This window comes from Cynocephalus volans, chromosome 6 (genome assembly GCF_027409185.1).
Source record: "Cynocephalus volans isolate mCynVol1 chromosome 6, mCynVol1.pri, whole genome shotgun sequence".
Classification (NCBI taxonomy): Eukaryota; Metazoa; Chordata; class Mammalia; order Dermoptera; family Cynocephalidae; genus Cynocephalus; species Cynocephalus volans.
The window spans coordinates 97,406,799-97,430,027 of NC_084465.1; the positions used below are offsets into that span (position 1 = coordinate 97,406,799).

Genomic DNA, 23,229 nt, shown 5'->3' on the forward strand with positions numbered 1-23,229 from the left:
TAGGACTCACATTCTCCTATGCTAGAGCCCTCTGGCTGCCTCTTTCCCCAATGAGCTGCACTGTTGAAATGGCCCTGAAACTCTTTGAGACCTCTGTGACCCCCAGGGCGCTGGCAGAGGGCGCAGCTTTCATTGAAAATACCCGTGAAATTCTCAGAATCACTTCTCTCCCATGATGACCAAGTTTTTCTTACAAAGTTGAGCTCCTCATGCCTGATTCAGTCCTGATTCCTCCTGCAGCAGCCTCTGGTGTCCCTGATCCTGCACAGGTGCTCAGCTGTGACCTCTGCAAAGGTTGCCATGTTCGCCCTTCTTAGAGTGTGGGGAAATGATTAATGGTTGACTCCAGTATTTCTCCAGGCCTCAGTCCCTAGGGACGCTGAGTGCTGACACCATGGTTTCCCTTGTACACCAGGAGCCTGCATAGGAGGCCTCTTTTGTAGCTCCATCCTCGGGACCATAGTTTGTAGGTTGAAATGCAGTTGATTAGTAATGAGTCCATGAGCAATTTGCTTAACTTCTCCAGGCACCATTAAATATTTGATACAACAAGTAAACCGTGGAGTGGGAAAATCTAATTTACCAAAATATTATCTTCCAGAAAAGAAAGTCAGGTCACCTAGATGATTAATGTATAAGTTGACTTCTTCTCCAGCCCTCCTACTGGTGTGGAAAACCTGTACCTGTTACACAATCACAGCTGTTCATGGGGGATCCTGGAAAAGCCCTGAAAAGCGAGTTCATTGAGGAAGAACCTACAGATTTGATAAAAGGAATTGAAATCCAACATCTATACAAGGTATCAGCTCACAAATCTTCCAAGAACTTAAGAAATAGTCCATATAAGCATCTGTTTTATTCTAAGAGTAGTTACAAGGTATGGTTGTGGTTGAGAATTTTAATTCCCTTCTGTAATACTATCCTCAAAATTAGAACTATAACTTGAAATGTCCTATTTCCTGTCATAAAGTTAAAATGACTGGGTGGAGGGTCTAGATGATCTCTTCTTGAAAACAGTGTCCTCTCATCCTCCCAATGCCAAAACACGCCTTTGTTGAAGGAATTCAGCCATTTGATGGATGACTTTTATCCACCAGCATTTTTATATAGCAGATTGAATTGTAAACCAGATTTCACTGCTGGCTTCCAAATGTAGAAATAGAGGTGCTCTTCTTCAAGTGTCTGCTGAGCACTGGCTACGTGCAGACTCTGTGCTTAGGACTATCATAACAAGATGCCTGGATGTAATCTGTATGCCCCGGAGTGTCCTATAGAGCTTGTTTTTTTATTGGAAATCTTCCATTTTTCACTATGAAGGAAAGGTGGTGTCCTTGGTACCATCAATGGTGCAGCACTGTCACACTTGAGGCCCTAGCTCAGCACTTTGTATTGCCTTCTCCTGTTCATGGGATCAAGGAGATCACATCCTAGCAAGGATTCATGAAATGGGCAATAGTTCCAGCTCCTCCGTGTACTACGGTAATAGTTAGGAATGCTTGAGTTTTCACCCAACTGACTGTGGGAATTTTGTTTTCTTTTTTCACATAATAAGCAGTCTGCAGGCAGATAGTTCTGGCATCATTTCAGCTGTTCAACAAAGCCATCCCAAACCACAGCTCTTCTGATTGATTGAATGATTAACTGATGTTCCTTGGGTCATTTGTAATTTGTAGCCTGTTAGCTTTCATCTACGTGTTTATCATTTTGTGATTGCAAGATGGCTACTGTAGCTCATCTGTGGGGAAAGATAAGGATTAAAATTCTTTATTTTGGCAAGATTTTTTCCTTCTTTCCTTCCTTCCTCCCTTCTTTTCCTTCCATAGATCATCCCTTAAAACAATCGAAATCAAACAGATGTGGGAGCAGGGGAAGTTTATCAAATTCCTTTCAGCAGCACCCTGCTCCCAAACATAATTAGGTTGTGGGAAGAAGTGACATCTAAGTTACACCCGACTGTAGGCTCTGGATTCCAGGCCCCAAGTCCATCCCAAATACCATTAGACAGGACAGAAATAGTCTAAAGCATATACTAAAATGCAATGCTGTCTCTGGGAGTGGCATTATAGGTGATTTTTATTTACTCTTTATCAGCACCGCACTCTCCCGAGTGAGCCACAGGCCGGCCCTACTCTTTATAAGCTTATTTATGAATTGCTTGTATAATAAGAAAAAAAATATTTAAAACACAGGATTTATTTGACTTGGAAAATAGGCTTGTCTGTCTGGGATTCCCTCCCAAGATCAATACCTCCCACAAAAGAGGCAGAGTGCCCTTTCTCAGGGTCTTAGCCAGGTGATGCAGAGCAAGATCTGGCTCCAGAAGCAGGGAGAAGAGTGCCCGCTCATACTCCGAGTACTTCACGCTTGAGCTCCAGGCCCTCTGTGGTTCAGATTCTCCACTATTAGGTTCCAGGGACCGAGGAGAAGATAGATCCCCAGGACCGCTCCTGGTCTGCTTCCTTAGTAGCTCTAGGCAGTTAAACTGTAGAAAGGGCTTCGTCTTTAAACTTCCACTTGGATTCCCACACATGGATTCCCACTGATGAACTTTTCAGGGAGGTTGATGTGAGTACGCAGCCCATCATGGGTTCTTGAGAAATGCCACTGATGTGTCCATGTTACGCTGTCAGTCACACCTTGACTTTTCTACAGGTGTTTTACAAGGGAAGGAGTGAACACACAGCAATCAAAGGTATGACCATGAATATGTACAGGGGGCAGATCACTGTTCTCCTGGGACACAACGGAGCAGGAAAAACCAGCATCTGCTTCATGCTCACAGGTACATGTGTGGGGTCAGCCCTCCTCAGGAAGCCCTGAAAAAATCATTGAACAGATGTAGACTTTTGGCTCCATCTCCCCTCATTAGATTTCACTGGCATTTTAATATCAAGCGTTGTTTGTTTTTTGTTTTATCATCTATGTAGTGTGTGGTCATTTATTTTACCCTGTACCAGCAAGAGGAAATCTTTGCTTGTTTCAGCCAATCTGCAGAACTTAACATCATTCACTATTGAGAAGCTATGAATGGTACTCAGCATGTTTCTTTCCTGATAGACCCTTCCTGTTACACTGAGGCACCATCAATCCCTCAACAAAAAGTTCTACCCATTTGCTTTTGATTGCCAGAGGCACTTTTAGAATGCTACCTGGTGAATTATTCTAAAATGATTTTAGTTTCAGAATAATTTTTATGCCTAAATAATTCTTTCACACTCCAGCAACTAAAATAATATTCTGTGAGATCTGAAAACCCATTCAAGAAACATATATTTATTGAAGACTTAATATGTGCAAAGTTCTGTACAAAACCAGTGAGATGCATTTTCAACCTTCAGGGAGCTCTTAAAGCCAACCAGTTCTTCCTTGTAGCACACAGAATACCAGACTGCTGTAAACTATTAGCTCCTCAAAGTTAGGCTGTCTTGATTCTCTTCACATGCTGCTGATGCACCTTGCATTGAAGATTTTTGAAGAGCAGCAAAACAGTGAAGCTTGGTTGGATGTGTCTCTGGCTGGCCTTCTGCAATCAAGACTCTAAGACCAAGTCTGTGTGTGTGTCAAGATGGGACTGAACCCAGCCAGTTTCCGTAGTGTTTGTTTCTAGAAGGCTGGTTGACTCTCAGGTGTAGGCATTGCTGTTCCTGGCAGTGGGACCATTTAGGGAAAGCCTCTCCCCCTGTGGAGGCTTGTGAGATCCTCACTGCCTGAAGAGTGATCCAGCTAGAACCCCAGGCTAAGTGGTCCAGGAGGCAAGCCAGGTACTAGCACTGTTTAGGGAGGCCACCTGATAAAAACACAGCTCAGACTCTTCCCTATTGCCTTCCTTCTTTTTCTGTTCCCAGTATTCCTCCAAGTCTGTAATTATTTCATTTGTTTGTGTATATGTGTGTTATTTCTCTGTCTCCCCCTCTATTCCTCTCTGCAGAGAATCTGTTCTGTTTACTTCTGGATCCACAGTGCCTGAACAGTACTTGGCCCAGAATAGGTACCCAATAAATATCATTGAATAATCATGTCCATTAAGAAAAAATTTAAAAAAAAAAAAAGATTTCAGAGACAGAGGTAGATAAGAGGTTGCCAGAAACTGGGGGGAAGGAATAATGAGAAGTTATTGCTTAATGGGTACAGAGTTTAAGTTTAGGATGATGAAAAAGTTTCAGAAATAAATAGAGGTGGTGGTCACATAGCATTGTGAATGTAATTCCATGCAATTGTATGTTTAAAAATACTTAAAATGGCAATGCTTATGTTTTATATATATATTAGTCTGTCTATGTTGCTTATAACAAGATACCTGGAACTGGGTGATTTATAAGAAAATGAAATTTCTTGTTTACAGTTTTGGAGGCTGGGAAGTCCAAAGACCAGGGACACTTATGGTGAGGGCCTTCTTTGGTAGTGGCTTTACAGCAACGCAGGAGTCTCACATGGTAGAAAATGGTGGAGCAGAGAGAGACCAACCTCCTCATTCACTATCCTCTTAAAGCCCCCTCAGAGCCATGTCCCTGACTACCATTTTTAATCTGTTCACTAGGCACGGTCCTCAGAATCTGATCACCTCTTGAAGGCCTCATCTTTCAATTACCATAATAGGATTTCTCACCTTCTTAACAGTCACAGTGGGCATCAAGCTACTAATACATAAAACTTGGGAGACACCATCCATATCAATCTATTTTACCACAATAAAAACCCTAAATAAATAAATAAATGTCATTGAATAAATTACTGAATTAATTAGTTAATATAATTGCAAATACTGCCAAAATGCAGACTGTGAATGATATATCAGAGAAGCTCCACCACAGATTTCCTCCAGCAGTGACATGGCATAGAAAAAAGCTAACACTGCCCTGGAGAAAGTGGCACAACTATAAGACATATAATGGGATTCAGAAGCCCTGAAGATGCTAATCTGGGAAGGAAAATCCGCTGATTGCCCAGGACATCAGACAGCAAAGGGCTTCTATATTATAATTGTTTGCAGAAAGGCCCAAAACTTGGCACAGGCATGTTTGGTGTCTTAAGCCCCATTTCTCTGCACGAGAAAGTTATGTGTTTGTTTGTTTTGGCTCTTCTATAAGTTTTTCTATTTAGTTCTTCTGTTTTTATAACTTCACATAAAAATACTTGTTGCATTTACTACAGAATGGTATCACCTTTTTTCCTTTTTATCCCCAAACAATCATGGATGCTTTATCATTCACGGACAAAATGGAAAATCTAAAAACCCAACCAGTGGGTAATTTGTCAATAAGTATCAAAAACCTTTAAAGTCTTGTCACTCTTTTGACTGAATCTACTTACATTGATTTAGAGTAAGGAAATAATTGGGGAAGTAGGCAAAGTTATATCACATGTTTATACTTATGAAAAACTGCAAATAACCTAAATACCCATCAGTGTGGGTTGAATAAATAAATAGGGCATATTCATCACAACAAAATCCTTTCAGTCCTTAAAAATGATGTAGATTTTGTTGATGGGTAGACAAATGACCTTGATACATTGTTATATTTTTAAAAAGCCAGTTGAAACAACAGAATTATATTTTTCCATTTTTTAAAAAAAATAAATGTGTGAGTTGGTTGTGCATAAAAAATACATAAGGCCACATAGCAAAATGTTAACAGCAGTTATCTTTTAATGACGGGACTTGTATAACCTTTTTTTTCTTTGTTATGCCTTATTCTAACCTTGTTGCAATAAGAATGTATGTCTTTTTTCAATATGAAAATATACTTAGAGTAAGAAAATGAGAACAAATAAAAAGATAGCATGCAGGCAGGCAGGCTTCAGAGTTTTACACTGGCATACGTTGGGCAGTGAGTGCAGCTGTTCATTCATTTGTTCATTGAACAGATGTTTATTGGGAATCAGAGATAAATGTCATAGACCTTGCCTTCAAGGATCTCAATTCAAAACTGTTAGATTCCCCAAATATTTTTCTCCTGAATTGTATTTACTAGGCATCCAACTTATTATTTAACATTTGCAGTAATATAATCTGCTTTTTGAGCGCCTTTGTGTGTTTTATTTACTTAACCCGTTTGGAATTCCTCAAAAGCAGGAAGGGGCCGACCCCGTGGCTCACTCGGGAGAGTGTGGCGCTGGGAGCGCAGCGCCACGGGTTCGGATCCTATATAGGGATGGCCGGTGCACTCACTGGCTGAACGGGGTGTGGACGACACCAAGCCAAGGGTTGTGATCCCCTTACCGGTCACAAAAAAGGAGACAATAAAAAAAAAAAAAAAAGCAGGAAGGACATCTCCTATCTTAATATTCCCCACACGTGCATGCACACCTATGCTCCTTGGTTGTTACTGATTGACCGGCCATGATAGAGAAGTAGAATAAGGACCGCCTGTGTGAGAACACCCAAAGCAAAGCACGAGGATGTCGATAGGCCCTGTGTTGCCATGTGCTGTCACTGAGGATGACTTTAAAATATCTTCCACTTGCTTCTAGGTCTTATTCCACCTTCAAGTGGATGGGTATATATCAATGGATATGAAATTTCACAAGACATGGCTAAAATTAGGAAGAGCCTGGGCTGGTGCCCCCAACATGATATTTTATTTGATAATTTCACAGTATCAGAACATCTTTCTTTCTATGCTCAGGTAAGTTGGTGAATAACAGGGATTTGTCTCCTCCATATCAGTTTTGGGGAATGGTGAGATAGACTGCAGCTCTCTGACCCAAACTGGGAGGGTCTTTAAAGGGAAAACTCGTGTTTCTCTACCCTTAACACTTCTGACACTGAATGTGGGGTGGAGGGGGGGAGTTTCCCACACCAGCCAATTCTCCAGCTCTCCAGATATCAACTGGGTGTCCTTCAACTCAGTTCTGACACTGAATAGCTGGAGTTAATACCACAGGTTAAGGGCTCAGTCCCACAAGATTTCCCCCTACTTCGGATGCCAATCCTGATGTCCCAGCCATAACCTTACTTCTGACCAAGTGGCTATCAGTCAGGGGGTTCCCACAACCCCTCCCTGGGTTCAATAATTTGCTATAATGGCTCACAAAACTACAGGAAACATTTCCTTATGTTTACCAGTTTATTATAAAGGATATTATAAAGGATACAAATCTACAACCAGATGAGGAGGTACATAGGGCAATTACGTGGGAAGGAGCGCAGAGTTTCTGTGCCCTTCCGAGTGCCACTCTCCAGCACCTCAGTTGGTTCACCAATCCAGAAACTCTCCAAATCCCATAGTTTGGAAATTTTTATGCAGGCTGCATTGTGTAGGCATGATTGATTATTAGTTAAATCTCCAGCCTCTCTCCCCCTCCCTGGAGGATGGGGGGTGGGGCTGAAAGTTCCAAGCCTCTAATCGTGACTTGGTCTTTCTAGTGACCAGCTCCCACCCTGAAGCTATCTAAGGGCCCATTGAGAGTCTCTTCCTTAGAACAAAAGATACTCCTATTGCCCAGGAAATTCCAAGGGATTTAGGAGCTCTGTGTAAGGAACCAAATCAGTTATCAAATCAAAGATCAACTCAGAGATCAAATATTAGAACAAAAGATGCTTCCTAGCACCCCTATCACTCAGGAAATTACAAGGGCTTTAGGAGTTTTGTGTCAGAAGCCAGGGCAGAAACCAAATATGTATTTCTTATTGTGTTATAGTCTTGAAACCTCTTCTGAACACTATTCCCTGAACATTCAGGAATGGGGAGGGTGGTGGCATTTAAGTCAAGATTTCTGAGTTAAAGGATTTCTAGAAACTATGACTTTTTAATTTTTAATTTTTTACTTTTTATTGAGATAAAATTCACGACATAAAATTTACCATTTTCCTCACTTTATCCAATTCAGTGGTTTTTATTATACTCAAAATATTGTGAAACCGTCACCGCTATCTAATTGCAGAACGTCTTCAGTGCCCCAAAAGTGAACTTATATCCATTAGCAGTCACTTTGCATTGCTCCTGCCCTCTATCTAGTCCTGGGCAACCCTCAAACAGTTTTCTGTTTCTATGGATTTATGTATCCTGGATACATAAATTTTATGTAAGTGGAATTATACAATATGTGGTTTTATGTGTCTGGATTATTTCACTTAACATAATGTTTTCAAGGATTATTCATGTTTTAGGATGTATCAACACTTCATTCCTTTTGACAGTGAAAACTATTCCATTGTATGAGTATACCACATTTCGTTTATCAGTTGATAGACGTCTGGGTAGTTTCTACCCTTTGGCTTTGTGAATAGTTCTGCTGTGAACATTGGTGTCCAATTTTTTGTTTGAACATCTATTTTCAGTTCTTTTGATTATACAAGGGTACTTCAAAAAGTACATGGAAAAATAGAATTAAAAGATAGTGCAAATCTTTCCATGAACTTATATACCCTTGTATACTTAGGAGTGAAGTGCATGAGTCATATGATAACTCTGTGTTTAACTTTTTTTCTTCTTTTTTACTTTTTGAGAAACTGTCATTATAGGGTTGTGAAGTAGTATCTTGTGGTTTTGATTTGTATTTCCCTGATGACTAATGAGTTTGAGCATATTTTTGTGTGCCTTTTGGCCGTTTGTATACTTCTTTAGAGAAACGTCTATTTGGGTCCTTTGACCATTTTTCAATTGGGTTGTTTACGTATTTGTAGTTGAGTTGTGAGAGATTTTAAAAATATATTCTAGATCCTAGACCTTTATCAGATAAATGATTTGCAAATATTTTCTCCCATTCTGTGCATTGTCCTTTCCCTTTATTAATGATGTTCTTTGATGCATGAAGGTTAACAATTTTGATAAAGTCCAGTTTATCTATTTTTTTATTTGTAACTTGTGCTTTTGATGTCATATTTTAAAAACCATTGACTAGGTTTCACACCTGTGTTTCCTTCTCAGATTTCATAGTTTTAGTCCTTACATTTAGAGCTTTGATCCATTCTGAATAAATTTTTGTGTAGTGTCAGGTAGGGGTCCACATTTATTGTTTTGCATGTGGATATCCAGTTGCCTCAGCAACATTTGTTGAAAAGACTGTTCTTTCCCCATTGAATGATATTGGCACCCTTGTCGAAAATCAATTTACCATAGATGAATGGGATTATTTTTGGACTCTTAATTCTATTCCATTGTTCTATATGTCCATCCTTATGCCATTATCACAATGTCTTATCACTGTAACTTAGTAATCATTTTTGAAATCAGGAAGTGTGAGTCCTCTAACTTTGTTCTTTTCAACATTGTTTTGGCTATTATGAATCCCTTGCATTTCCATATGAATTTTAGGATTAGCATGCCAATTTCTACCAAAAAAAAAGAGAGAGAGAGAGAGAAAAGAAAAAAATGCTACTGGAATTTTGATAGGGATTTCATTGAATCTGTAGGTTTCTTTGGGTAGTAATGTCATCTTAACAATATTAAAAGTGTTCTAATCCATGAACATAAAATATATTTCCATTTATTGAGGTTTTCTTTAATGTCTTTCAACAATGTTTTGTAGTTGTCCCTAGTTCCCGGGAGGGAGTCTCTAAATACTGGTAATTTCCTGAGTGGTAGGAACGTCTTTGGTACTTGTGGTGGCTCAGGTTATACCTGAGTTTATGCTAACACAGTGACTGAGAATGGAGGCTGGTCTTGCCAGAAAGACCGTCCATGTGATTAGGGAATTCGGGCTTTCGGCCATGTGATATTAGCCTGAACTCCTGACATCCTGGGAGGGAAGGAAAGCTGGAGATTGAGTTCAATTACATAGCCAATGATTATCATGCCAGATTCTTGCACATCCTTCGTTAAATTTATTCCTAAAGGGCCGACCGCGTTGCGCACTTGGGAGAGTGCAGCGCTGGGAGCGCAGTGGCGCTCCCGCCGTGCAGGTTCGGATCCTACATAGGGATGGCTGGTGCGCTCACTGGCTGAGTGCGGTGCGGACGACACCAAGCCAAGGGTTGCGATCCCCTTACCAGTCACAAAAAGGACAAAAAAAAAAAATTACTCCTAAAGATTTTATTTTTTGTTATGCTGATGTAGTGGAATTGGTTTTGTAATTTCATTTTTGGATTGTCAACTTCTAGTGTAAAGAAATACACTTGCATTTGTATATTTATCTTGTATCCTGTAACTTTGCTGAACTCATTTACTAGCTTTAATAGTTTTTTGTGGATTCTCTAAGGTTTTCTATATTTAAGATCATGTGATCTACCAATAGGAGATAGTTTTACTTCTTCCTTCCAATCCAGATGACTTTTATTTCTTTTTCTTGCCTAATTTCCCTGGCTAAAACCCTCAGTACAATGTTGAATAAAGTGACAAAAGTGGACATTCTTGTGTTGTTCTTGATCTTGGGGGGAAGCTTTTAGTTTTACCATTAAGGATGATGTTAGCTGTGGATTTTCCATAGACACCCATTATCATGCTGAGGAAGTTCCTTTTCATTCCTAGTTTGTTGAGGTTTTTATCATGCAAGGGTGTTGAATTTTGTCAAATGCCTTTCTGTGTCTACTGAGATTATCATGTGATTCTTGTCCTTCATTCTGTTAATATGCTGTATTAGTGCAATACAATTTAATGCTAACCATGGAGTTAGTGCAGACTTCACACATTAAAAGTACAGTCACCCACAAAACTGCCCGTACTTCAGAAACCCACAAGCTTGGGAGCTCCCAGACAAACAAAACACTTCTGGAAAAGTAACTATAATTTGGAGCTCTTACTATGCCCTCAGGTTCATTAATTCACTAGAACAACTGACAGAACACAATAAAGCACCACACTTTATGATTGCAGTTTTATTTTATTATAGCACATTTTTGTTTGTTTGTTTTGTTTTGTTTTGTTTTGTTTTGTTTTTTTCGTGACCGGCACTCAGCCGGTGAGTGCACCGGCCTTTCCTATATAGGATCTGAACCCGTGGCGGAAGCGTGCCGTGCTCCCAGCGCTGCACTCTCCCGTGCGCCATGGGCTCAGCCCTTGCAGTTTTATTTTAAAGGATACAATTCAGGACAAGCCAAAAGAGCATACGCAAGGGGCAAAGTCTGGAAGAGCCCCAAATGTGAAGCTTCTGGGTCTTCAGGATGTATGACGCTCCCAACACATCAGTGTCTATCAGGGTACCTCACCTGAACTTTGAGTGTCCAGAGTTTTTATTGGGGTTTCATTACATAGGCCTGAATGATTGAATCATTGGCCACCTACATGATTGAACTCAATCTCCAGCCTCCCTCCCCTGCACTTCCAGGAGGTCGGGAGTTCAGGCTGATATCACACAGCTCAAAGCCCCAATCCTGTAATCAATGGTTGGTCTTTCTGGCATGACTGCCCCCGATTCTGAGTCACCTTGTTAGCATAATCTCAGGTATGTCCCAAGGGGACCACCATGAATCACAAAGACACTTCTATCACTTGGGAAATTTGGAGGCTCCCCCCGAGGAACCAGGGACAAAGGCCAGCCAAATTCTTTATTATAAAACCCTTACATCGATTTTCCATACGTTGAACCACCCTTATATTCCTGGGATAAATCCCACTTGGTCATGAGGTATAATCCTTTTAATATGCTGCTGTATTTACTTTTATTAAGTCACATATTTATTTACATGGTTCAAAATGCAAAAGCCTTTTGTCTATCCCTTTCCCTGAAAGTAGTAAGGTTCTTGTGTATCTTTATTGAGTACAGTTTATGTATATACAAGCAAAATGTTCACTGGATGGGGTCAGCTCCCATTCAAAGACCCGGCCTCATCTCTCTTCCTTCCCTTTTCCCCCCACCCCTGCCCCACTGTTTCAGCTGAAAGGTTTATCACTCCAGAAGTGTCCAGAAGAAGTCAAGCAGATGCTGCACGTCCTCAGTCTGGAGGACAAGTGGAACTCCCAGTGCAGGTTCCTGAGCGGGGGGATGAAGCGCAAGCTCTCCATTGGCAGTGCCCTCATAGCAGGCTCCATGGTACGGGCAGCGGGCCCGGCCTCCTGAGGCAGCACGGGTCAGGGGCCCCAAGCACGGGGGGCCCAGAAGCAGCAGGGTCTGGCTCCTGCTCAGCCTGGGCTGGCCACTGGCCCTTCAGCCATGGCCTGGGCACCTCGGCCCTTGATCCCCTGGATGGGAAGTCTGACATGGGCATTAGTGCTGCATCTTTGTAGAACTCGAGACACCAGGGGACCTATGGCACCATCATCACAAGGCTGTGCCTCTGCCCTCCAGGTGTTGATACTGGATGAGCCCACCTCAGGCTTGGATGCCATCTCCAGGAGAGCCATCTGGGATCTTCTTCAGCAGCAGAAGAGGGACCGCACCATCCTGCTGACCACCCACTTCATGGATGAGGCTGACCTGCTGGGGGACCGCATCGCCATCCTGGCCAAGGGCGAGCTGCAGTGCTGTGGGTCATCACTGTTCCTCAAGCAGAAATATGGTGAGTGGCGGGAGGCGGGGCAGGCAGTCCAGCCTCTGTCTTTTTACAGTCAGGGTCCCTGGGCCCCTGTGCTGGGAGGAACTGCCCACTGTTAACCTTCATGAAGAGTCCTGGGATCAGGCAGGGAAGGGCCTTCTCTAGACTTTCTGTTCTGCTGCCTCTGGATGGAGACCCCAGGCCCTAGGCGAGGGGATTGTGGGAAGGAAGAGGAATCAAATAACATGAATCTCTGAGATTGGAGTCAGAAGACCCATGTTTGAGTAACAATTTGCCAATTTACTGCCTGTTCATCCAGGTGGCCAAGTTAGTTTATACATTCTTAGCCTTTTTTTTCCAATCTATAAAATGGAGATTAAGACATCATGATCCTCAAACAGTAAGATAGCATGTGTGTACAGAAGCAGTGTACACATGTGAGTTGTTATTTCCACAACTGATTGCAATCCTCACCAGCGCCCCCATTTGAACGTCCTTCCACTGTTCTCTTGGTTCCCTCCATGTCTCTGGCTGCTCCTTTGAGTCATTCCACCTGTAACCGTCTTTACTTTCCCTTCTCTGCACACTGACTTAGTGATCTCTCCAGTCTCTTGGCTTTAAATACCTTCTCTGTGCTGAAAAATGTGTATGTCTAGCCTGGACCTCTCTCCTGAACCCCAGGTCTATCTAACTGCTTATCCCATGCCTGCATTTAGATGCTGAGCAGCCTTTCAGATGTGTGCAAATCTGTGACACATGCTCCTCCCACAGGCTTTGTCTTCTCAGTAAAGGCACCTCCACTTTTCTAGTGAGTGGCTCCCTGAACCCTATTTCTCTCACAGCCCATATCTGATCCATCTGCAAACCCTGTTGGTCTTACCTTCAAAACAGAGCCAGGTTCTGTCCATTTCTCACCACTGACTGCTTTCCAGCACCTTGGTCCAGGCCACCATCTCCTCCCACCCAGATTACTGCAGATGCCTCCTAACCCACCTCCCGGCCTCTGTTCTTGCACCTGCTCACTCTGGTCTCAACCCAGTTGTCAGAGTGAGCACATTACAGTGCACATCAGTCTGCTGCACAGAACCCCAATGACGTCCCCTCCCACTCAGAGTAAAAGCCGAAGTCTTTGGAGTGGCCTATAGAGTCTTGCTTGGCCTGGCCCTGTCACCCCGACCTCATTTCCTAGTACTCTCCCAATTCCTTGCTCTGCTCCTGCCACTCAGACCCCCTGCTGACCCAGCACTCCAGGTGCACTCCTTCTTCCAGGCCATGCGTTGCTGTCCCTTCTTCTATTCCTCAGGTCACCACTTGGCTGTCCTTACGCAGATGTCACATTCTCAGTGAGGCCTTCCTTCATCACCTTGTTTAAAACCACACCCCTCAACACCCCCTGTCCCCTCCCTTGTTTATTTTTCTCCTTGGCACTTGTCACTAATACTCTACAAATTTTATGTATTTATCTTGTTTATTGTCTGTCTCCCATCCCTTTAGAGAAAACCCCATCAGAGTAGGAATTTTTGACTCTTGGTCCACTGCTTTACCCTGAGTACCTAGAACAGAGCCTGTCACATCCTAGGGCCTCAAGAAATGTTAGTTGAATGAGGACATTGCCAGCATAATAGTAACAGGTGGTACTAACATCTGAAAGAATATATAAAATGCAGTAAGGTATGTATCATCAAAATCATGATTTAATTATTATACAACTATCTTTGTTCTTTACCTTAACATTCAAGGCCTCTGCCTGTTAAGTTTTCACTTCCCCAAGTTAATTATCACTTAAAGGAGTGTCACCCTAAAGCAGCCCTATTTCATTTTGTGCAGCATCGCTAAATTCACCATTATCACTTCCCAGTCCTGAGCAGAAGGGAAGACTCTCAAGAGTACACTACAGAGCTTCCAAGGGGAGTTCATTGTAGTTTACTTTTGACCCCGTGGGGCTCTCCAGATTCTTTCCCATGGAGCTGTCCCATTCTAAGCTACAGAAAACTAAATGTGGCCCAAGAAGAGAAGTATAAAGAATAAAAGTGATTCATGGTCTTTTAAATGGTGTTTCAGGTGGAGGGTATTATATGACTTTACTGAAAAAACCTCATTGTAACACAGAGGACATTTCTCATCTGATTTATCATCACATACCAAATGCAGTTTTGGAGTCCAGCATTGGAGAAGAATTAACATTTATATTTCCTAAAGAGAATGTGTACAGGTATGGACCCGAGAGGGCTGCAGGAATCATCTGCATGTGTGGAGCGTTGAGAGTCTTCTCCCCTGTCTGCAGCTGAGCAAGGGCACCCACGTTGTCAGGGTTTGGACCCTTAGACCTTTGGCATTTCCTGGAAAGACATCACACCCCAGCCAGAGTGCACATTCAAATAAAGGATTCTGATCAGTATGGGGAAGGCACCTTTCAGGTTCCCCTTCCTCCCCTTAACCACCGTCTGTCTGCAGGGGCATAAACGGTGCAGACCTCTTATGGGCATCTGACATGTGAGTGTGGTTTCTTAAAAGCAGTTTGTTGGACTGGATACTGGGTTGTGAGAGAATAGGAGCCTCCATTGCAGAAGATTGTGATGGACTTCTCAATATCACATAAAAAGCTGTGATTTATTCAGTTCAAAAAAACAGAAGGCATATACAAGGAAGGGTTCAAGGTTAGACTATTAAGAATTAGCTCCTTGCCTCATTTAGCATAACAGTTAAGGGTCTGTCTCAGGAGATAGAAGGCCTGAGTTTGCGTCCTAGCTTTGCCAGCTGTGTGACCTCAGGGAAGTTTCTTAGCCTCTCAGCACTGTCCTCAAAGATCTGTTGAAAGGATGACAGTGTTAATCATGTAAAAAGGCTAAGAATAGTGCCTGTCATTTAGTAAGAAATGAATTAGTAATTACTTTGCATCTATAATGTGCTGGATGTGTTTTAGGGTTATCCTTACAGCAACCTTCTGAAGTAAATGGTGTTAAACTCTCAATTGTTCAAGTTCACACCATTATGAAGCTGGAGAGTAGTAAGAGAGTTGGGATTTGAACAGATATCTTCTTGACTGCAAAGCCCATGCTTTCTTCCCTGTAAACAGCCAAGGGTGGTGATGAGGGATTTACCTTCCATCTTTCGGAATAAAACCATTCTTTCCTTCCAGGTTTGAATCTTTATTTACTGACTTGGAACTGAGGCAGACAGAGTTGGGCATCTCCAGCTTTGGGGTCTCTGTCACCACCATGGAGGATGTCTTCATTCGGTAAGTGAGTATAAAACTGCAGACTCCAGAATTTTAGGGTTGAAAGGGACCTTAAAGGTCATCTATCTAAACTTTGTCCAATGCTGAATCTTTTTCCATAACAGCCTCACTGAAAGGTCTTCCAGCCTCTCACGAGTACTTCCAATAATGGGTATATTGGATCATGGATATAATGCTGAATGTAATATTCAACAAACAGATTTTAACAGGAATTTCTAGGAATGAAAAACAGAAAAAGGCATCGTATCCATCAGTTGGGATGCTTTTGCCTACGAGTAACAGATAACCCCAACTCACCTGGTTTAAACAATAAAAAGGATTTATTATTTCATTTAAAAACAATTCTCAAGGTAGGGCAGCTCTAGGGTTGGCTGATTCATCGACCAAGCAATTTGCATGTTGTCAGTGGCAACGCAGTTCTAGGAAGGCTTTGAAGGAGCACTGCATGTGAACTACCCGGGGTCACACTAGGCCACGGAGTGGCAATGAAAACAGATATTATTTTATTCAGTCTGACAATATTGTCTTTAAACTAGAACATGTAGTCTGTTTATGAGTATTATTCATGGTATATTCAAATTTCGTGTATCATTTTGTTTGATATCTTATATTTGTATATGTATTTTAAATTTTATGTTATTTTATTCTACTTCTCAAAATACATTGTATTTGATTTTCATGCCCCTTTACCCGTTCCTCTCCATCCCCTTCCCTCCCCCGCCACATTGTATCTGTAGACTAGATTTAAATAGTTCAAGGAATTTTTGTGGTTATTCTGTCTTCTTCCCCCCACCTCCACCCTTTATTTGTTTGTGTGTTTATTTATTTATTAATTTTTAGCTCCCACAAATAAGGGAGAACATGTGATATTTCTCTTTCTGTGCCTGACTTGTTTCACTTAATATAATTTTCTCTAGGTCCATCCATGTTCTTGCGAATGGCAGTATTTCATTCTTTTTTATAGCAGAGTAGTATTCCATTGTGTAGATGTACCACAGTTTACTTATCCACTCATCAGATGATGGACATTTGTGATGGTTCCAGCTCTTGGCTATTGTATACAGGGCTGCAATAAATATTGGAGTACAGGTATCCCTTCAACTTGATGATTTCCGTTCCTCTGGGTATATTCCCAGCAGTGGAATCCCTGGGTCATATGGTAGATCTATCTATAATTGTTTGAGGAACCTCCATATCATTTTCCATAAAGGCTACATCATTTTGCAACCAACAGTGGATGAGAGTTTCTTTTTCTCCACAACCTCTCCAGCACTTATCATTTTCAGTCTTCTGGATGTTAGCTATCCTATACTTATATTTTATAGTCCTGCCTGGTCTACATGGCTTTTTCTCTCTGTTTTTTGGATTATTTTTTCTCCTCCTATATTATCCCCCTAAACACACACACACTGGTTGGAGAGTATGCATTATTATTGTGTTATTTTGGTGATCAGTCTCAATATTGAGACACACATATGTAATTTCCCAAAGTCTCAAGCAAGGTACTGTCTTTACTCTGCTTCTAGAAAATACCAGGACCTCAGAACACCTTAATTTCATTCAATCACATCCCACCACCACCAACTTATATACTATTTCTGTATAATTTTATTCTCTTTTTTAACTCCACAAACGTTATTACTGTTGTTTGAGGAAGCCAGTGGTCACATAGAGCCATGAACATATATACCTCTTTCTGTGCTCTTACCACTTGTTTCTTACGACTTCCCTTCTGCCTGCAGTACATTCTTTACGGTGCCCTTTAGTGTTTTTATGCTGGTGCCAAACACAGACAGGTTTTTGGGTCTGGAAATAATTTCATCTCTCTCATTTTGAAGGCATTTCAACCAGGTTGAAAGTTTTTTTCCTTCACTACGCTGAAAATACTGTTGCACAGTCTGTTGTTACTGATGAAAAGTAGGTTTATCCGTTTCTTTGAAAGTAATCTGGATGCTCTTTGTTTTAGATATGCAGTCTCACTATGGTGTCTAGGTATGCTTTTCTTTTTAATTTTTCAACTTGAGATTTGATGGACTTCTGGCTGTGAATTGATGTCTTCCGTGAGTTTATAACATCTGGCCGTTGTCTGCTCATGTGGTGCCTCTGCTCAGGTTTCTCTTCTGATTCTGGAACTCCAGTTAGACATAGGAGAACTTCTTATTCTCTGTACTGTGTGAATTTTAACTTCTTTCTCATATTTTCCAACTCTTTGTCTCCCCGAACTGCATTCTACATATCTTCTGATCTGACATCCAGGCCATTGATTCTATCTCAAGATGTTTCTGATGTTCAGTTAAATAGTTCCATCAAGGCTTTTTTTTTTTCTTCTTTTTTTGTGACCGGTAAGGGGATCGCAATCCTTGGCTTGGTGTCGTCCGCACCGCGCTCAGCCAGTGAGCGCACCGGCCATCCCTATTTAGGATCCGAACCCGCAATGGGAGCTCTGCTGCGCTCCCAGAGCCGCACTCTCCCGAGTGAGCCACGGGGTCAGCCCAAGGCTTTTTTTAAAAGACAATTACATTTTTATTGAAGTACAGCATACATACCAAAAGGTACACAAATATTAAATCTACATCTTAGTTTTTATTTTTGAGTTGTTGGATTTCTTATATGTTCTAGATACCGATCTCTTGTTAGATGTATGTTTTTGTGAGAAACACCCTTACCAGTCCAAGGCCAAAGGATGGACATGGAGACACAAGGTACAGTGAAGCAAGACTTTTAATTACAGCCTTGCAAGGTTCGGGTGTCTGATGGGAAGGCACACGGAAAAGGGCTGCAACAAGCAATTTATTCCCTAGTGCACAAGTCCCTGCCCCTGCCTTTTCATTGGTCTGGGTGCACAATCTTCCTGGATGACGTCTAAGAGAACCCCAGTTTACTACCCCCTTGTAGGAAATTTCTTTGTCTGAGGGCTCAGGACAAACCCTCGAAAAAGGCCCACCCAAAACCCTGTGAAAGGAGAAGCATTAGAAAATGAAGAGAACAATAAAGGGCTATTAACTCATTACCATCTCAAGGGCAACTTCATCTATTCAGTGACCCCCCCAGGAATGGGCTGGACTAGTCAGACAACTTTCTGGCTGGGCCTGAATTATTTCTGAAAATGAATCATTTAGATTTTTTTTTTTACAGTTTTGTTTCTATTTTCTTCTAGTCTGTGGCTTATTTTTTCATCCTCTCAGTGGCAGCTTTTTTTGATGAGAAGTTTTTAATTTTTATGAAGGTTAATTTCTAAAATTTTTGTATTATAGTTATTATTTACTGTATTCTGTCTAAAAAACATTTGCCTACCCTTAGGTCACAAAGTTATTCTCCTACTTTTTCTCCTAGGAACTTTACAATTTTAGCTTTTACGTTATATCTGTGATCCATCTTGAATTAATTTTTGCGTATGGCACAATAAGGGGTCAAAGTTCATTTTCTTTCACATGGTTATCCAGGTGAGTCAGAACTATTTGTTGAAAAGACTTTTCTTTCCACATTGAATTGTTTGGATGCCTTCACCAAAAATCAATTGATTGATGAGTGTTCTTACACTCCCTATTCTTTTTCATTGATCTATTTGTCTGTCCTATGACAGTATCACACTGTTGTGATTACTGTAGCTTTGTAGTAGGTCTCGAAGTCATGATGTATATAGTTTCTCCAGCTTTGTTCTATTTTTGAAGAATGTTTTGACCATTGCATCACCGTGTAAATTTTAAAATAAACTTGTTGGGCTGACCACTTAGCTTTGCTTCATTAGAGCACAGTGTTGGTAACACCAAGGTCAAGGATTCAGATCCCCATACAGACCAGCAGCCAAAAAAATGAATAAATAAATAAATAAACTTGTCAACTTGTATTAAAAAAAAAAAAAAGAGCCTGGTGGAATACTAGTTCATAGATTATAACATATGTAACACACTAATGCAAGATGTTAATAACGGGAGTTTCTCCCTATTATTAAGGAGAGGATGGGTAATGGGAAACTTTATAGTTTCTGCCTCTGGAAGTAAGTTCTCCAGCCCCAGGTGAGCCTTCGGACAACTGCAGACCTGGCCAATAGCTTGACTGCAACCTCATGAGAAACCTTGAGACAGAACCACCCAGCTAAGCCACTCCTGAATTCCTAACTCACAGAGACTGCATGAGATAAAGTGTTGCTTGTTGTTCTAAGCTGCTAACTTTCAGGATAATCTGAGTCACAGAGGTAGACAACAGACACACCTCCAGCAGGACATGGTAGAGGGAGAGAATAGTATGAAGGCCCGAACAAAAAAAACCCCGATTTTAGATGTGAGTGGGGAAATGCAAGAAAGTGACCTTCCACTTTTCAAAACTTTCAAGGAAAGGATAGATCCTAGGGCCCTAAAAGATGCATTTAACCAAACCCACTTTTTAAAATTTGTTTTTGTCTTTTCTTGTTTAGATACCAATCTTTTAAATTCTTGCATTTTAGTAAGAATGCTACCTTTTTACCGATGTTAACTGTTTATTGACATAATATTTGGAAATGGTCTTTTGGGGCAGCTAAAATTATGTAATACAGTGTTTGAAGTAACAGAAAATCTTCTCCCTTTTTCTTTATTATTATTTTTTTTAACTGCATAATGTCCCTCAAGTTAGGGCAGTATACCTTGTGCCACTGAATTTCCAAAGTGTACCAATTTTTTTTTCACTGTGCTTCAAATAAATAGAAAAATAGTTATAATGTTGATCTTTAATTTGCCGTTCATGCTTCTACGCACATTAGTCTAGGTATTCCATTGAAAATATGAGAGTGCCTTTGAGTGGCATATGTGATTTCTGGGAAATGTATCTGGAGGCTATGCATTGCTTTCTACACATAATTTCTCCTTTGTTTTAAAAACAAAAAAAATGCATATTGAAATAGTTTCATGATCTGTTTGGCATTATAGGAAGCAAGCTGGTGCTAAGTATTTTTAAATGGTTGTGTAAGCAAAGCTTAGCTGTAAATCTTCATTCAGGCATGCGTATTAAGATTATGGAATGGATATAACGCTATCGGTAGGGGGAGAAAGTGGATTTGGTGAAGTTGATCTTTTATGGCCCTAGGATCTATCCTTTCCTTGAGAGTTTTGAAAAGTGGAAAGATTTTTTTTTTTTGCAATTCCTCATTCTTGTTTTTAAATAGAACAACAAATCCCAAGCCCTACAAATGGCTTATATTGAACTTTTACATTTGAACTCAAGATTGTTAAACATGAAAAAAAATGCACCATCTTTTACAGAACTGTACTGAGGGGAAAATGAACCGCAGCTTCCTGGGTTATTTTGCTGTGACAAATTCAAAGGAGTAGAATAATGGCCCAAAGACTGTGAATAGAAATAATTTTCTTGGCACATTAACACTTTGCTGCCAACAGTGAACACATCTTTTTGCTTAGATCAGTTGTCAGCAAACTTTCTCTTAAAGGGCCAGATAGTAAGTATTTTATGCTATCTAGGCTAAGTGGCATTATCAAGGATATTACGTTGGTATTTATGTGGCCATCTAACATGTAACCATTTAAAAATATACAGTCTTCAGATCCCCATACCAGCCAGCCACTGAACAAACAAACAAACAAACAAACAAACATAAAATCCATTCTGAGCTCAAGGTCTTACAAAGATATGCCTGAGTGTGGATTTGGTCCTCTGGCCACAGTTTTCCAAGTCCTGGCCTAGAGTCTTAGCAGTGCTCTGTTGTCTGATTTTCAGTTTTGCTCATAAAATAGATGTTAAATGGTGTATCATTTTTAATTTATATGCAGTAGCTTTTAAGAAAAATAATAAAATATATTCATGCTAGTTTTGCATCAGTTCTTTGGAAAAGTCATTGATTAGTTAACTCAATGCTTAATACTTATTTAAGACCTTGCTAGTAAGTACATGGCCAGTATAGGCTTGCTGCCCATTATATAACCTAGATGCCACTCCTTTTTATTTTTAATTTTTCCTATTATTCTTGTCCTAACTTCTTTTTTTTTTTTCAAATAAGGTATGATTTTCATTCTTTAAATCCAAACAAAATGAAATGTGTTGTGTGTTTGAGAATTTGTATTTATTTTTGTTTTTTGTTTGGTTTAGGGTTTGTGTTTTGGCGGATTCCAGCACAGATATTCCAAACATCAAGCGTCCCTCTCTCCGTTCCCAGCAATTGATTAACAGAGTTCCTGTTGACAGAATTAAATATCTTCATTCAAGGATCTTCTCAATACGGACAGGCCTGCCAATCAAACTAAACACCGGAGTAAGCAATGTGTTCCAAATGCATGCGAGAAAGCAGATTTTGGGTTAATTCTTGAAATCATGCTATCATTCTGTCAAGAAGTGTACATCAACATTTTATAGGGGGATTAAGAAAAATTGTGCAAACTTTAGGCATAAAAGACTGGCTCTGCCATTCCCTGCTCTAATTTGAAGTGATGTTTTGGATGGGGATTATGCTAATGGAAGAAGGTATGAAAAAAAATCATAGTAAAGATCCTGGCCACTCCTCTCACCAGGAAGAAGAAAAAATATAAGCACTAAATATACTGGGCAAGGGCTGGCCAGTTAGCTCCGTTGGTTAGAGCACCGCCTTGTAACACCAAGGTCAAGGGTTTGGTTCTCTGCACCAACCAGCTGCCAAAAAAAAGAAAAATTAAAACTTAAAAAAAAAACTTTAATCTACTGGTCAAAAAACATATTTAATCTTTCATTGTGAAACAGATCTTGTATTGTACCATCTAGAATTTAGAATTTTAAGATTATATCCTTATAAAATATATGGACAACCTATAATGTTCTTGATTTAGCTATCCATGGGTATTAATGTAAAATAACACTGACTTTCATGGGTTGGTGAAGAGATTCATTTCATTGTTTCATAATCTTGAATCACATATTAAAGGAGAAGCTGTCATCCACAGAGCCTCCAAGTTGGGAAAGGTCTTGGGTTTATCTAGGCCAGCCACCTGTCCTATACAGAAAGATCTTCTCCAGCCACCAGCAAGGGGTTATCCATGCTCCACTTGGCCAAAGCTTTGCTTTTGGAGACAGCTCCTGAGTCTTTTCAGAAAGCATTTCTCAGTGTGCAACCTTGGACATGTCAATAGCAATGCCTTTTGATGAATGCTTAAGGTGAATGTAGCCTCCATCAAGTTGAGTGTGGAAAAACTCAGGGAGTGTTTGGTAGAGACTTAAGGAGCTTTGCTGATATTTTTGGCCAGGAACTTAGGAATGCCTGACTCAAACCCAACTTTCAAGCCTCTTCCCACAAGGACTTGAGGGTTAAGAGTTGTGCATAAGGAACACTGGCACCTGAGGTTTGATGGCCCTCCTACATGTCTCCAGCTCATGCAGGACCACAGAGAAGCTGAGTGAGAGCTTGCAGCTCTGACCTTGAGGTTCTTCCTCCCCACCAGGCCTGACTTTAGCTCTTGGGATCTCAGTACACATAACTGCATATTTTGACATTGACTGTCATTGCTGCAGGGGACATCTTTCTGCATGACTTTTGCATTCTTATACAAGAAATCTGTATGGGATACAACAAAAGCAGTACTAAGAGGGAAATTTATAGCAGTGAAAGCTTACATCAGAAAGGTAGAAATATTTAAAATAAACGAACTTCAAGGAACAAACTAAAACAACAACAACAACAGCA

At 40.7% G+C, this 23,229-nt stretch overlaps 1 protein-coding gene across 1 annotated transcript in view; it reads left to right on the forward strand.

Moving 5' to 3' along the window:
• Window positions 1-23,229, forward strand: part of LOC134380979 (ATP-binding cassette sub-family A member 17-like) — a 92,350-nt gene that overhangs the window by 39,946 nt on the left and 29,175 nt on the right. Inside the window, 7 exon segments of the mRNA XM_063101079.1 lie at window positions 656-799; window positions 2,653-2,782; window positions 6,472-6,626; window positions 11,755-11,910; window positions 12,166-12,376; window positions 14,414-14,564; window positions 15,492-15,590. Of these exon segments, the coding sequence (XP_062957149.1) occupies window positions 656-799; window positions 2,653-2,782; window positions 6,472-6,626; window positions 11,755-11,910; window positions 12,166-12,376; window positions 14,414-14,564; window positions 15,492-15,590 (1,046 nt within the window).